This window comes from Somniosus microcephalus, chromosome 2, assembly GCF_052327205.1.
Source record: "Somniosus microcephalus isolate GS21.2 chromosome 2, FLI_Smic_1.0, whole genome shotgun sequence".
NCBI classification, from domain to species: Eukaryota; Metazoa; Chordata; class Chondrichthyes; order Squaliformes; family Somniosidae; genus Somniosus; species Somniosus microcephalus.
In genome coordinates, this window is record NC_140988.1 from 197,504,916 (window position 1) to 197,521,981 (window position 17,066).

Sequence of the window (17,066 nt, forward strand, 5' to 3'; positions counted from 1 at the left end):
TGCGTACACACCTCGTACGCACCCATAGGGGGTCGCAAAATACGGCCCAATATGTTTTGAACCTTATGAAACAATGGCCTTGAAGCTATGTTGCACGATGTAATAAATTCTATGTAACTTCCTTTGTCTGCTGGGAGGTATTAACCATTTCAGATGTTAATATTGTACCATGTTCAATAAAGGCCAATGTTTATTAACTTACTATACTGGTCCTTCAAGTTTTAAAAAGTAGCCTTCAGTTTCTAACATCTCAGAATTCAGCAATCCAATCCAAAATGTATTCAACACTAGTTATTGTTCCTTCTTAGGGACAGTCACAATAATATCACTCATGTTCTACCAATAGATTGTATTAAAGGAATGTTTAAATCAGATGACTCTCTATTTTGTACTTCTAATATTGATTTTCTGTATCTAATACATGGGTGAAGCAGTATACTTAAAAAAAACCCCACAAAATGTGATGAGAGAGGGTATGTAAATCTCAGAAATCTACTCGACCCCATTCCGCCATCAGGATACCCGACAATGATCCATCCCAAAACAAAACCACCTATCTGGCATGTGATCGAACATCGTGTTCCAAACTTTGATGATTGGCGTGGACCCTAGATGGTAATAAGTCCGAGTCTACATTTGTGTAAAATGTAATTGAAAGTGTGAGATCATATTTATCATTTGTGAATCCTAAATATACTGTAGCATGTCTTCCCCTCAGGGATTAGTTTTAAATTTCAATGCCGTGTTGTACCTAAAAAAAATTTTAGATTTGCACAGTGGTCAGCTGAACAGCAGCAGTTTGGATTTATACACTGCCTTTAACATAATAAATGTCCCAAGGGTCTTCACAGGAGCGTTATCAAACAAAATTCGACACCAAGCAACATAAGGAGACATTAGGACAGGTGATCAAAAGCTTGGTGAAAGACAGCAATCCAAATTTCACAGTATTATTCAAAACTGCTCCCTGTATATCACAATGAACAGCAGTCTTAACCACAAAGAATTTAAATATCAGCTATGATTATTATTACCTGGGAGTTTTTTTTCCTGAATGTACACTGTCAGCAATTGCTGTGTTCAGTGATGCCAAAGATAGACAGGACACTGGAAAACAGTGAGCACATTGTCAGTCTATGCAAAAATAAAACATTTGTTAAGAATAGTTAGTCTAATGGTTTAGTTCTTTAAAACGTTGTTCACTGGTTTCTTTACTGGAGCAGTCAGCATCTGAGAAAAGAGAGATAGGTTAACATTTTGGGCATGGAACCCATCATCAGACCAGTTTTTTCTCTTTCAGATGCTGATGGGCCTTCTGTATATTTCCAGCATTTGCAGTTTTTTGTTTGTATCTCTACTAGGTTACATGCAATGATAGAAAATTTGATGTTAGTGAGAGACTCAAAGTGATTTACAAACGAACATCAACATGGTCTCTCCAAACAATCAGACCCTTTAAAAGTTGTAGGTATTGATTACCTGCTGATGATCTGACAGGTGTTCGTGGACTCGACGCATCCTCTCGGAAAGACTTTGGACGAGCCTTTTTGAGTTTCAGACTGGTGGGACGAGGCTTTATCACACTATCCATGTCCTTCATTAGTTTCAGCTGTTTTTTCCTCAGGTATTCCTGTTTAATGAACTCTCTGCGCGATCTTTCATCTTCCTTCTTTTGTCGTTCTTCTTCAGCTTTGAGTCTGTGGGAAATTCAAGAAAGAAACAAAGAACTTGCATTTATATAGCTCCTTTCACAACCTTGGGACATCTCAAAGCGCTTCACAGCCAATTAAGTATTTTAGTGTGGTCACTCTTGTAATGTAGGGAAATGCAGCAGCCAATATCCGCACTGCAAGGTCCCGCAAAACAGCAGGGAGATTAATGACAAGATAATCTGGATTTTTTTGTAAATTGATGTTGATTTGAGGGATAAATATTGATCAGGACACCAGGAGAACTTCCTGCTCTTGGAATAGTGCCATGGGATCTTTTACACCCACTAGAGGAGGCAGATAGGGCCTCAGTTTGGCATCTCATCCAAAAGATGCCACCTCTGACAGTGCAGCAATCTTTCATTACTACACTGAAGTGTCAGCCTAGATTATGTGCTGAAGTCTCGTGTAGAACTTGAACCTTCTGACTCAGTGGTGTGTGTGCTACCATTGAGTTTAATGACAGGTCAAAACTTCCTGGAATGGTCCATTTTGCTGCATGGTTTTTGTGCGGTACTCACTATTGTGCCATAAAAAGTAATGTAGAAAATAGATCACCTTGGTCAGGGCTGCAGTGGACCCAATATCAGTAGCCCTGTGTTGCTAGTGTAGGCTATAGCACTCCGCTTTTAGCTCATTTAATGGTGCTAAGGACTGAAATCTGGTAAAGATTCCAAAGAAAATGCTTTACAAACGCTTATTTTAGAATGATGAGCAACTACATTCATATACGCTGAAACACAACACATCACAGCACTGTTAATTTTTTTTAAAAAGGCAACAAATATCACAAGTTACCAGTTCTGGAATTATAACAAATAGTGTTTCACAACATCAGACCTACTGTGTATTAAAAAAAAACTGAACAATAAGAAATTTTGATTGCCATGGATCACAGGATGGTTTTAAAGTTTAAGAAAGAACTTCTTGTGGTTTATCTTCATTTTTGAATAAATGCACATCTAATTAATGAGGCTCAAGTTGAAGTCATCACGCATTATTGTGAATAGTGATCCATTACTGTACCGGGGGTTTGTTATGTAAGTGAAATTCATGGCAGTCTTGGTGCAAGCTGCAGATTAACTTCTACTGTGGAAAGACTGAAACCTAAAGATATGCAAATTCAAGCCAGCTTTCGATAACTGCATATCTCAATGTCTTTTGTATTTAAATGCAAATCAGCAAAAAATTCTAGAAAAGGCCGACTTTTTTTTTTATAAAACAGTTATATTTCTGACCATGTAGTACCTGGCTTCTTCCTTCTTCTCTTCTAACTCTGCTTCCAGCTGCTGTCGTCTAATCTGTTTTTCCTTCTCCCTCCTCATACGTTTCTCCAAGAGGGCTGCTCGTTTCACAGCAATATCTTCAGCTTTCTGATCATCCTTTAAAAACGAGCGTTAAAATAGGAATTGATTGTTTTTAAGTTTGCATTTTAAACAGTTTACTATATATGATTTGAAACTACAAGAAACCACATTAAAAGAACACTCCAAAAAAAACCACAACAGATCAGATATCTCAATCCTCAATACTAAATCTCAACTTCTGCAGTTAGGTCTAGAAAAAGAAAAGGTAAAAGAGGTGGTATGGAGTGAGGGGAGCGACCACTCACCTGCCCACTGACCCCACCAGCACGATTTAAGAGAACCTTCACTTAGCCTTAAACTTGGTGAAAAGTGCAAGGAAATAAATCAGACAAGACTCACATCTACTCCACACAGACCCTCAAGTCTTCAAGGGAATTGCTAACATGACACTGGAAACACACATTGCAATCTCACCCTATAAAACTCGAGAGGGCATTTCTAATGTTTTTCGTTCTAATTTTGAATGATGACTTTTCTTCTATCAGAAAGAGTAGCTGATAATTTCGTAATCTTATTTGAAAAGGCACATGTGATCAGGTTACCCAACAGAAGTAAAAGGAGGTGCAAACATCTTCAGAGGCTCAAACAGCCTCAATGAATGGCCACTCGCTGGAACAGAAGTCACAGAGGAGGGGCAATCGATACCCACTCCTTGAATACAGCAACTACAATTTACTGGAGGTGGTGCATGTTTCATTATTCCTAACTCTTCTTTAAGAAATAACATTAGAGGATCATTTTGTACTGTTTTAGACCAAATGTCCATCCCATTCATTTACTTTTTATTGCTTTCCCTTATGACTTGGGACACATCAAATTGTTCCTATCAAACTGTTCCCTTCTAGCAAGGGAAGGTATGTGAATAACGGAGAACATCACCATTTAATTTGCAATAACCACGCAAGCCAAGTTATCTGGCTTGCCTTTGATTTTGACCAAAAAGATTGTTCTGTCATGAGTACAATTAGACGGGAAGCACTATTACAAATCCAGTTACCCATCTGAAATAAGGAACATGCAAGATAAAGATGGGGGAGAGGGGAAAAGTTTGCTGCCCAATATGGAAGAGATTTGAAATAAATTTTCCTATCGTTTTTTTTAACATCAATATGACTTAATTAATTCTGGTGAAATCCTGTGCAATTTTAATCGTGCACACTAAAGGGAAAAATGCAGTTTGAACTTTCTTCGTCTGCTTGGATACAATTACATCAGTTGTGCTTCATTGGGTCGTATTTTGCGACCCCTGTGGACGCGTACGAGGTGCGCATGCGCCCGTAGGGGTTGCGCAAGTGCCGGGTTTAGGCATGCGACGCGGTCTTAAAAGAAGTGGCTGCAGAGATAGTGGATGCATTGGTTGTAATCTTCCAAAATTCCCTGGATTCTGGAGAGGTCCCAACAGATTGGAAAACCGCAAATGTAACGCCACTATTCAAGAAAGGAGGGAGACAGAAAGCAGGAAACTATAGACCAGTTAGCCTAACATCGGTCATTGGGAAAATGCTGGAATTGATTATTAAGGACGTAGTAGCAGGACAATTAGAAAATCATAATACAGTCAAGCAGAGTCAGCATGGTTTTATGAAAGGAAAATCATGTTTGACAAATTTGCTAGAGCTCTTTGAGGATGTAACGAGCAGGGTGGATAAAGGGGAACCAGTAGATGTAGTGTATTTGGATTCCCAGAAGGCATTCAATAAGGTGTCACATAAAATGTCTTTTAGGGAAGGAAATCTGCCATCCTTACCTGGTCTGGCCTATATGTGACTCCAGACCCACAGCAATGTGGTTGACTCTTAACTGCCCTCTGAAATGGCCTAGCAAGCCACTCAGTTGTAACTGACCGCAACTGTAAAATCCGCGCCTCAATAATACACGGACTTCGGAAGAACAGTTTAACAGGTATTTTACTGAACAAGAGGCAGCTTGAAACTGAAACTACAGAAGCCTGCTGGGGCCTTTTATACAGGGGTGGTCACTGCCGGTACTGCAGTCTAAGACCAGTTATTCCCTTAAAGGTACATACACAACAATTCCTCCCCTTTTAGATAAACAGTACATAACATTCATTTAACAACTAAATAATAACTAATTAAAATTACAATTTTCTCAGTAATATATATACATCAACTGAAATAGTCATTTATAAGTTCAGTCTTTGAGGAGGCTTCCTGATCCGGACTGGATAGCGCCTTTCTCGAGTATCCTGTTCTGGCGGTGGAGTCAATTCTGGCTCATTGTCATTGGTTGGTTCGTCAGCTTCCAATACCCCTGCTTCTGAGGTAGACGCAATCTGTACTTCAGGCTCATTACCAGGTGCACATGCTTGTGGTACAGGTTTGGCTTGTTTCTGTGACTCTAGAATCTGGTCAGCATGGCGTCTCATGATGCTCTCTCCAACGTCCACTGTGTACATTAGTGGTCCCTGCTGTGTGCATATCGTGCCTGGCTGCCATTTTTCTGTTTGGTAGTCGTGGGCCAAGACTGGTTGCCCTATCTTGAAGCTCCTGGTAGGCTTCTCATATATGTGCTGGAACTGCTTATCCTCAACATCTCGTCTTATGTTTGGTTTGAGCAAATCCAAGCGACATCTTAGTCTCCGGTTGAAAAACAGTACGGCTGGAGTTTGGTTGGTTACTGCATGTGTCGCATTCCGGTAAGCAAACAGGAAGTTATCCACCTTGTGTTGCAGTGGTATGTCGTCATTATACATTGCCTTTATGGCCTTTTTAAAGGTCTGAACAAACCTCTCAGCCAATCCATTTGTGGCTGGATGATATGGGGCAGATGTGTAATGTTTCATCCCATTATTCTTCAGGAACCTCCGGAATTCCTCAGACACAAACTGTGGGCCATTGTCGGAACAGATCTGTTCTGGCAACCCATTCCTGGCGAAGATGGTCCTTAGGACTGCAATAGTTTTCTCCGTGGTGGTGGAGGACATTTTAATGACCTCTGGCCATTTCGAATGGGCGTCCACAGCGATTAGGAACAGTGAGTCCATAAATGGACCAGCGAAATCAATGTGTACCTGTTGCCATGGAGATGAGGGCCACTCCCATGGATGTAGCGGGGCCTGTGGTAGAGCGTTTTGGACCTTCTGGCATCCTGTGCATCTCTTGGTCATATCCTCGATTTCTTTATCGATTCCCGGCCACCACACAAACGCCCTGGCTAGGCTCTTCATTTTTACCCCTCCCAGATGTCCCTCGTGAAGCTCATTGAGCACTCTATCTCTCAACTTGGGTGGAATTACCACTCGGGATCCACACATCAAGGTTCCCCGGCACACTGACAGCTGTTCCCTCCTTGGCGAGAATGCTGGCAACAGTGAGTCGCCATATGCTGGCCATCCCTTCACCGTCAAATCATAGACTCGAGAGAGTGTCGGGTCATTTCGGGTTTCCTTCTCAATACTTGCGTTTGTAACAGGCAAACATTCGACTATGGTCGCATGGAATATCTCCACCGGGTCCACTGCAGGTGCTTCTTCCGCCGCAGGCAACGGTAGGCGCGACAGCCCATCAGCGTTTCCATGTTGTTTCGTACCTTTGTACTCTATGTCATACTGATGTGCCCCTAGAAAAAGTGACCATCTTTGCAGCCGTTGCGCCGTCATCACCGGAACGCCCTTCTTTGGGTTAAAAATTGAGACCAGGGGTTGATGATCAGTCAGTAGGGTGAATTTCTGCCCGTGCAGATAGTGATTGAACTTCTTCACCCCCCACACCAGGCTGAGGGCCTCCCTGTCAATCTGGGTGTAGTTACGCTCGGCTGAGGTTAGCGAGCGTGATGCAAAGGCTATTGGCCTCTCTGAACCGTCACGGAATTTGTGTGACAGCACCGCTCCAATGCCGTATGGTGACGCATGGTGTTGGTCTTCTTTCCCGACCTGCAGACTCTTGCTATATGTCCCATTTTCCCGCATTGCCTGCATATTTTGTCTTTAAACCAGCAGTCCTTCTGCTCATGGGTTGTTCTGCTGCAGCGATAGCACTTTTCGGCTCCATACGCCATTTCGTTAGCGCTGTATTCTTGTGGTTTCTGTTGTATTTCCGCAGCTCCCCGTGCTGCTGCTTCGTAGGATACTGCCACGCTGAAAGCCTGTTCTAGCGTCAGGTCCTTTTTTGAAAGTAGTCGTTTCTGGGTTCCTTCACTCTGGAGCCCGCAGACAAACTTATCTCGTAAGGTGTCTGCCAGTCCTGCTCCGAACTGGCAGTGCTTCGATAACTTGCGTAGTTCCGTAAGATAGTCAGCATTGCTCTCATCTTTGTGCTGGTTTCTTTTATGGAACTTGAATCTTTCTGCTATCAGCAGTGGTGTAGGGCTTAGGTGTTCCTGTAAGATATGAACAATCTCCTCAAAACTTTTCTCCATTGGTTTAGCTGGGGTAATTAAATTCCGCAATAGGCCGTACGTACTCGCACCCATCAGATTTAATAATACCAACGCCCTCTTTCCATCAGCCACCTCATTTGCCTTGCAGTACACTTCAATTCTTTCCACATACGTGGTCCAGTCTTCTACCTCGTTGTCGAAAGCAGTGATACTGCCACTTTTCGGCATCTTGGGCGATTTAAAATGGCGCCTCCCGCGCTTTTGCTTCTTCCCCAATGGAATAAAATGGCGCCTCCCGCGCTTTGCTTCTTCCCCAACGGGATAAAATGGTGCCTCCCGCGCTTTTGCTTCTTCCCCTTACTGCCACGCCGCTCCTAGCGTTCTACGGGGTAATGGCGGCGACCCGCAGTTTCGGCACGTCTCGCTTTCCTTCCCCCCCGTTTAGTTTCTCTCCGCTGTCCTGTTCTCGAGCACCGACCGCGCCCTGTGCGCTCCACCCTCTCTCTCTTGTTTTCTTTTCCCGGCGACGCTGCGCGGCCTGATTTGTAGAGCCGCTCGATCGAGCTTGAGCCCGCCGCAGTCCGGAAGAGTCAGCGCACTACCTGCTACCAGCACGATTCGCTGGAACCACAGTCTCTCCCGCAGTTCTCCAAACACCGATGGATTCTTTGGGCGGTTGCCCTCGGTCGACGCCCGTTGCTCAGACTACGACCTTCCAGGACCTTCCTTTCAGGCGAGATCCCCGTGAGATGATGCCACACTGCAGGTGAGTTCGAACTTACTTGTCGTCACTGTAAAGTCCGCGCCTCAATAATACACGGACTTCGGGAGAACAGTTTAACAGGTACTTTACTGAACAAGAGGCAGCTTGAAACTGAAACTACAGAAGCCTGCTAGGGCCTTTTATACAGGGGTGGTCACTGCCGGTACTGCAGTCTAAGACCAGTTATTCCCTTAAAGGTACATACACAACAGCTACGAAACAAAATAATAAGAATGAAACCAGACGGACCACCCGGCATCGACCTCGGCACCGGCTACGGACACGGCAACCCCAGCCCAGTCAACCCTGCAAAGTGCTCCTCACCAACATCTGGGGACTTGTGCCAAAATTGGGAGAGCTGTCCCACAGACTAGTCAAGCAACAGCCTGACACAGTCATACACACAGAATCATACCTTTTAACCAATGTCCCGAACTCCTCCATCACCATCCCTGGATATGTCCTGTCCCACCGGCAGGACAGACCCACCAGGGGTGGTGGCACAGTGGTATACAGTCGGGAAGGCGTGGCCCTGAGAGTCCTCAACATTGACTCCAGACCCCATGAAGTCTCATGGCTTCAGGTCAAGCATGGGCAAGGAAACCTCCTGCTGATTACCACCTACCGCCCTCCCTCAGCTGATGAATCAGTACTCCTCCAGGTTGAACACCACTTGGAAGAAGCACTGAGGGTAGCAAGGGCACACAATGTACTCTGGGCGGGGGACTTCAATGACCATCAGCAAGAGTGGCTCGGTAGCACCACTACTGGCCGAGCTGGCAGAGTCCTGAAGGACATAACTGCCAGTCTGGGCCTGCGACAGGTGGTGAGTGAACCAACAAGAGGGAAAAACCTACTTGACCTCGTCCTCACCAATCTACCTGTTGCAGATGCATCTGTCCATGACAGCATTGGCAGCAGTGACCACCGCACAGTCATTGTGGAGATGAAGTCCCATCTTCACACTGAGAACACCCTCCACCGTGCTGTGTGGCACTACCACCGTGCTAAATGGGATAGATTCAGAACAGATCTCGCAGCTCAAAACTGGGCATCCATGAGGCACTGTGGGTCATCAGCGAGGCACTGTGGGTCATCAGCAGCAGCAGAATTGTATTCCACCACAATCTGTAACTTCATGGTCCGGCATATCCCTCACTCTACCATTACCACCAAGCCAGGGGACCAACCCTGGTTCAACAATGAGTGTAGAAGAGCATGCCAGGAGCAGCACCAGGCGTACCTAAAAATGAGGTGCAAATCTGTGGAAGCTGCAACACAGGACTACATGCATGCTAAACAGCAGGAGCAGCATGCTATAAACAGGGCTAAGCGATCCCACAATCAACGGATCAGATCAAAGCTCTGCAGTCCTGCCACATCCAGTCGTGAATGGTGGTGGACCATTAAACAACTAACGGGAGGAGGAGGCTCCATGAATATCCCCATCCTCAATGATGGTGGAGCCCAGCACGTGTGTGCAAAAGACAAGGCTGAAGCGTTTGCAACCAACTGCAGCCAGGAGTGCCGAGTGGATGATCCACATCGGCCTACTCCCAAGGTCCCCACCATCACAGAAGCCATTCTTCAGCCAATTCGATTCACTCCACGTGTTATCAAGAAACGGCTGAGCGCACTGGATACAGCAAAGCCTATGGGCCCTGACAACATCCCGGCTATCGTGCTGAAGACTTGTGCTCCAAAACTAGCCGCGCCTCTAGCCAAGCTGTTCCATTACAGCTACAACACTGGCATCTATCCGACAATGTGGAAAACTGCCCAGGTATGTCCTGTCCACAAAATGCAGGACAAATCCAACCCGGCCAATTACCGCCCCATCAATCTACTCTCAATCATCAGCAAAGTGATGGAAAGTGTCATCGACAGTGCTATCAAGCGGCACTTACTCACCAATAACCTGCTCACTGATGCCCAGTTTTGGTTCCGCCAAGACCACTCGGCTCCCGACCTCATTACAGCCTTGGTCCAAACATGGACAAATGGACAAAGGAGCTGAATTCCAGAGGTGAGGTGAGGCGAGAGTGCCTGCCCTTGACATCAAGGCAGCATTTGGCCGAGTCCAGCATCAAGGAGCACTAGTAAAACTGAAGTCAATGGGAATCAGGGGAAAACTCTCCACTGGCTGGAGTCATACCTAGCACAAAGGAAGATGGTTGTGGTGGTTGAAGGTCAATCATCACAGCCCCAGGACATCGCTGCAGGAGTTCCTCAGGGCAGTGTCCTAGGCCCAACCATCTTCAGCTGCTTCATCAATGACCTTCCCTCCAACACAAGGTCAGAAATGGCGATGCTCGCTGATGACTGCACAGTGTTCAGCGCCATTCGCAACTGCACAGATAATGAAGCAGTCCATGCCCGCATGCAACAAGACCTGGACGACGTTCAGGCTTGGGCTTATAAGTGGCAGGTAACATTCGCGCCACACAAGTGCTAGGCAATGACAATCCCCAACAAGCGAGAGTCTAACCACATCCCCTTGACATTCAATGGCATTACCATTGCTGAATCCCCCACTATCAACATCCTGGGGGGTCACCATTAACCAGAAACATAACTGGACCAGCCACATAAATACTGTGGCAACAAGAGCAGGTCAGAGGCTAGGTATTTTGCGGCGAGTGTCTCACCTCCTGACTCCCCAAAGCCTTTCCACCATCTACAAGGCACAAGTAAGGAGTGTGATGGAATACTCTGCACTTGCCTGGATGAGTGCAGCTCCAACAACACTCAAGAAGCTCGACACCATCCAGGACAAAGCAGTCTGCTTGATAGGCACCCCATCCACCACCTTAAACACTCACTCCCTCCACCACCGGTGTACCATGGCTGCAGTGTGTACCATCTACAAGATGCACTGCAGCAACTCGCGAAGGCTTCTTCCGCAGCACCTCCCAAACCCGCGACCTCTTCCACCTAGAAGGACAAGGGCAGCAGGCGCATGGGGACACCACCACCTCAAAGTTCCCCTCCAAGTCACACACCATCCTGACTTAGAAGTATATCGCCGATCCTTCATTGTCGCTGGGTCAAAATCCTGGACCTCCCTACCTAACAGCACTGTGGGAGTACCATCACCACACGGACTGCAGCGGTTCAAGAAGGCGGTTCACCACCACCTTCTCAAGGGCAACTAAGGATGGGCAATAAATGCTGGCATTGCCAGCGAAGCCCTGATCCCATAAACAAATTTTTTAAAAAAGGTTACTGCACAAGATAAGAGCTCACGGGGTTGGGGGTAATATATTAGCATGGATAGAGGATTGGCTAACTAACAGAAAACAAAGAGTCAGGATAAATGGGCCATTTTCAGGTTGGAAAACTGTAACTAACGGGGTGCCACAGGAATCAGTGCTGGGGCTTCAACTATTTACAATCTATATTAATGACTTGGATGAAGGGACCGATTGTAATGTAGCCAAATTTGCTGATGATACAAAGATAGGTGGGAGAGCAAGTTGTGAGGAGGACACAATGAATCTGCAAAGGGAGATAGATAGGTTAAATGAGTGAGCAAAAATTTGGCAGATGGAGTATAATGTGGGAAAATGTGAGGTTATCCACTTTGGTAGGAAGAATAAAAATGCAAATTATTATTTAAATGGAGAGAAACTACAGAATGCTGCGGTACAGAGGGATCTGGGGGTCCTTGTACATGAAACACAAAAAGTTAGCATGCAGGTACAGCAAGTAATTAGAAAGGCAAATGGAATGTTGACCTTTATTGCAAGGGGGATGGAGTATAAAAGTAGGGAAGTCTTGCTACAACTGTACAGGGTGTTAGTGAGACCACACCTGGAGTACTGCGTACAGTTTTGGTCTCCTTATTTAAGGAGGGATATACTTGCGTTGGAGAGAGTTCAGGGAAGGTTCACTAGGTTGATTCCTGAGATGAGGGGGTTGTCTTATGAAGAAAGGTTGAGCCTATACTCATTGGAGTTTAGAAGAATGAGAGGAGATCTTATTGAAACATACAAGATTCTGAGGGGTCGTGACAGGGTAGATGCAGAGAGGATGTTTCCCCTCATGGGGCAATAGTTTCAGAATAAGGGGTCGCCTATTTAAAACGGAGATGAGGAGGAATTTCTTCTCTCAGAAGGTCATGAATCTTTGGAATTCTCTACCCAGAGAGCTATGGAGACTGGGTCATTGAATATATTTAAGGTGGAGATGGACAGATTTTTGAACTATAGGGGAGTCAAGGGTTATGGGGAGCGGGCAGGAAAGTGGAGTTGAGGCCAAGATCAGATCAGCCATGATCTTATTGAATGGTGGAACATTTGCTTTCCTAATTGCTTGCTGTACCTGCAATGTTAACCTTCAGTGATTCTTGTACAAGGGCACCCACTCTTATTCTCTATCTCTTTCGTCATCCAGGGAGCTCTGACCGTGGTTGCCCTACCTTTTCACCTCGTGGGAATGTACCTCAACCGTACCCAAACAACCTCCTCTTTAAAAGCAGCCCATTGTTCGATTACAGTTTTGCCTATCAATCTTGGATTCCAATTTACCCAGGCCAGATCTGTTCTCAACCCACTGAAATTGGCTTTCTTCCAACTAAGTATTTTTACTCTAGATTGCTTCCTGTCCTTTTCCATAGCTAATCTAAACCTTATGATACTATGATCACTGTTCCCTAAATGTTGTCCTACTGACACTTGCTCCACTTTACCCACCTCATTCCCCAGAAGCAGATCCAACAATGCCTCCTTCCTCGTTGGGCCGGAAATGTACTGATCAAGAAAGTTCTCTTGAACACAGTTCAGAAATTCTTCCCCCTCTCTGACCTTTACGCTATTACTATCCCAGTCTATATTAGGATTGTTGAAGTCCCCATTATCACTACTCTATAGTTCTTGCACCTCTCTAATTTCCCTGAAAAATTGCTCCTCTATATCCTTCCCACTAGTTGGTGGTCTATAGAATACACCTAGTAGTGTAATGGCACCTGTATTGTTTCTTAACTCGAACACGGGGCGATTTTCCCAGCCCCAAGGAGGCGGGTCAGTTGGCAAAATCGCAAAAAGTGAGGGCGGGTTCGGAACCTGCCTCCGTGCGATTTTGCCGGAGGCAGGTTTTATGGGTGCGATTCAGTCCCGCCTCCATCAGTCAGGAGAGGTAGTTAAGACCCTTAAATAGTCGTTAAGGGCCTCTATAATCCTATTTTGACAGGCCTTTGTTATTTTGCCATATTTAGTGCGTGTTGCACGACCCTCCTAAACCACGCCAGCTAATCCTGGCGGGTTGACAAGTGGGTGGCCTCCTCACAGCTGCAGCTCCACCATTAAAATGGAGCTTTCATCAGGGAGCAGTTGCAAGTGGCAGAACTTTTGTTCCACAGGTCTTTCAGCACTTTTAGCAGGCCTACCGAAGTCAGAGGTGCTGCAGCTTCTGTCTCTCAACTGTAGGACCTCCTTGGAAGACCCTCTCCCCGCTTGGACTGAGCGCTTCCTCAACTGAGGTATCTGCCAGCATCATGGGAACCATTTATTTCCTTTCATCATAGACCTCAGATTCGGATGAGGCACAGCCACAGCAGCAGCAGAACCAGGCAGCTCAGCAGCAGGAGCGCCAACCTCCTGCTCACCCACCTGATGCTGCACAGGGCAGAAGGCGCCAGCGCATGGAAGCACATCGCCGCAGGAGATACCCCCCCCTCTCAGGGTTTACAGACAGAGGATGAGCTACCTCAACATGAGTGAGCAGCAGTGCCAAAGGAGGCTGAGACTTTAGAGAGAGGTTGACGGAGACATCTGCGCACTGTTGCACCAACACCTGGAGCCCAGAGGAGCGGGTGGACACCCCTTACCAGTGGCTGTCAAAGTCACCACCGCACTCAACTTTTTTGCCTCAGGCTCCTTCCAGGGATCACCAGCAGACATCAGCAGCATCTCCCAGTCGGCCGCCCACAGTTGCATCATGCAGGTTACCGATGCCCTTTTCGCAAAAGCACACAATTACATCCACTTCTCAAGGGATCAAGCAAGTGTAACTGCGCGTTCAGTGGGCTTTGCAAATATGGCAGGCTTGCCAATGGTGCACACATGTGGCCCTTAGGGCACCCCAACAGAACCCAGCTATCGTTGTCAACCGCAAGGGCTTCCACTCCCTCAACGTACAGCTGGTGTGTAAGCACAAGAAGGAGATTTTGCATGTTTGCGCAGAGTTCTGTGGTAGTTGCCATGACTCTTTCATCCTGTGGAACTCTAGTGTTCCTCCGCTCTTCAATCCGCCAAACTAACTTAACGGATGGCCCCTTGGTGACAAGGGCTACCCCCTGAAGAAGTGGCTAATGATGCCGATCAGGAGGCCAGCTAACGAGGCTGAGGAGCGCTACAACGCCAGCCACATTTCGACCAGGTCCATCATCAAGCAAACCATTGGCTTGCTGAAGATGCGATTCCGATGCCTCGACAGATCAGGTGGAGCCCTGCAGTATTCAGCAGCCAGGGTCTCCAGAATGGTCGTGGTCTGCTGTGCACTGCACAACATGGCACAGCGTCATGACTTGCAGCTTTCTGATGAGCAAGTGGCTCAGTTCATAGCCTCGTCAGATGAGGAGGACCGAGCGGCGGCGTATCTACCAGCAGCAGCGGCAGCACACGACTGCCCATGATGCAAGGGATACAATCATCCTGGCCAGATTTGCATAGGTTGCCCATTGTAGTACATGTGCTTGGCTCCTTCTTAACACATGATAGACAATGGACATGACTTCCTGGCCGCCTTTCACTCTGACCACGCTGGCCATGCAAGTGTCGCAGAGCCCGCAATGTGGAGCTGCCTAAGCCGAAATAACAGATGTCATCACGCCAACAGTTTGACATCTACTAATTTTAATACATTCACACAGGGATGGCATTTCATCAATAAACAGAAACAATCACCCAATCTGCACACAGATCTGGAGGTTATATCCCTTGCCAGCTGGACCCACACAGCCTTGGTTTCTTTGGGAGGCCTCTTCCTCCCAGATGAGGGGAAGAGCACCTCCCTGCTAGCTCTCGCTCCCTCAGCCAGCATACCCATGGGGCGCCTCATCCGAGAACCTCGGGGAGGCCCTTGCCTTGGAGCTGGCCATTCTTCAAGCAGATAAAAGTTTGGAGGTGGTACAGCATCGACCAAAAACCAGTGGAATGGGCCAAGGCAGCAAGCAGCCCTTAAATGAAGCTGGATAAGTGACGTCAGCAGAGGCTAGTTTCAGTTCCAAAAGACTCATTTGCCCAGGGGAACCCACACCTCTGAAAGTAACTGGCCAATTAGGGGAGAAATTGCAAATTTTTCCCACCTGGCAGTGGAGGCAGGTTTGGAACCCACCCAAACCGAAACCCGCCTCTAATGGGAAAATCGTGCCCCACATAGATTCTGTCCTTGATCCCTCTAGGACATCCTCTCTCTCCAGCACTGTAATATTCTCTTTAATCTATATTGCCACCTGATCTCCTTTCTTTCCTTCCCTATCTTTCCTGAGCACCTTATATCCAGGAATATTTAGTACCCAATCCTGCCCTCTTTTGAACCAGGTCTCCATTATCATCACAACATCATATTCCCATGTGGCCATTTGCACCTGCAGCTCACCAACCTTATTTACCACACTTTGTGCGTTTACACACATGCACTGTAAACCTATCTTAGACCTTCTTACATTCTCTCTTAGTCTGACCCCACCTAATACCGTACTATTTCTTACATTAGTGCTATCTGTCTCTCCTAATCCTTTGTGCACCTTGTTTCTCCTTTCTAATGCTACATCCTGGTGCCCAACCCCCTGCCAAATTAGTTTAAACCCTCCCCAACAGCACTAGCAAACCACCGCCCCCCCCCACCCCAAACAAGGATATTGGTCCTGGCTCTGTTGAGGTGCAACCCGTCTGGCCTGTACAGGTCCCATCTCCCCCAGAACCGGTCCCAATGTCCCAAGAATCTAAAGCCCTCCCTCCTGCACCATCTCTCCAGCCAAGCATTCATCTGCTCTACCCTCCCATTTCTATACTAACTAGCTTGTGGTACCAGGAGTAATCTGGAGATTACTACCTTTGAGGTCCTGTTTTTTAATCCCTTTCCTAGCTCCCTAAAATCTGCCTGTAGGACCTCATCCCTCTTTCTACCTATGTCATTGATACCGATATGGACCACGACCTCTGGCTGTTCACCCTCCCACCTCAATGTTCTGCAGCTGCTCAGTGACATCCTTAACCCTGGCACTAAGGAGGCAACATACCATCTTGGAATCATGTCTGCGGCCGCAGAAACGACAGTCTGTTCCCCTAACTATTGCTTTCCCAATCATCCTCCACCATTCCCCTCCCTGCCCCGCCGTACAGCTGAGGTGCCCTGCCATGCCTATTTTTAATAGATTAAAATAAAGGGGGAATTTGCAGAATCGCAAGTCATGAAATCAAGGCAGGCAATGGAGATATGGCAGTTGTTACAGGAAAAGCTTTCTTGCAGTTGTCTCAAATTTTAATGCTAGTTTGGCAGCACACAGAACAAGAGATTTTTGCCTCGGATTCCCTATGTTAAGCTCCCAACCTGTTCTAATACATAATGGAAAGGGGCAGGGTGGAGACAAGGTGCTTCTGCACTTGAGCCCAAACCTGTACTGATTTGAAGAATTCCTCACTTGCACAATCACTCAGATACCAGAGATATTGAAAGAGGAAAATTTAAACTGAATGTGGATCATATTGCGAGAACTGTGGAAAGGTGGAGGCACATGGACTGAAAAATGCAACATCTGAAAATTGTTAAGGATATTCCCAGTGAGATTGCTCAATTTATTTATGATGTGTGGAAGACAACGAACTAAGAAGTACTAATACATTGAATAAAGGTTTTACAGTTAAAAGCAATCCTGGAAACAGGCAA

General features: G+C 46.4%; 1 protein-coding gene across 5 annotated transcripts in view; it reads right to left on the bottom strand.

Annotated features, from left to right (window-relative positions):
• camsap2a (calmodulin regulated spectrin-associated protein family, member 2a) overlaps positions 1 to 17,066 on the bottom strand; it is a 249,257-nt gene that overhangs the window by 12,295 nt on the left and 219,896 nt on the right. For all 5 annotated transcript variants that reach the window (XM_085968318.1, XM_085968308.1, XM_085968338.1 and 2 more), the window contains 3 exons: positions 2,958 to 3,091; positions 1,480 to 1,697; positions 1,035 to 1,107 (listed from right to left, as the gene is read on the bottom strand). In XM_085968318.1, coding sequence (XP_085824444.1) covers positions 1,035 to 1,107; positions 1,480 to 1,697; positions 2,958 to 3,091 — 425 coding nt within the window. The remainder of the gene's footprint in view (positions 1 to 1,034; positions 1,108 to 1,479; positions 1,698 to 2,957; positions 3,092 to 17,066) is intronic.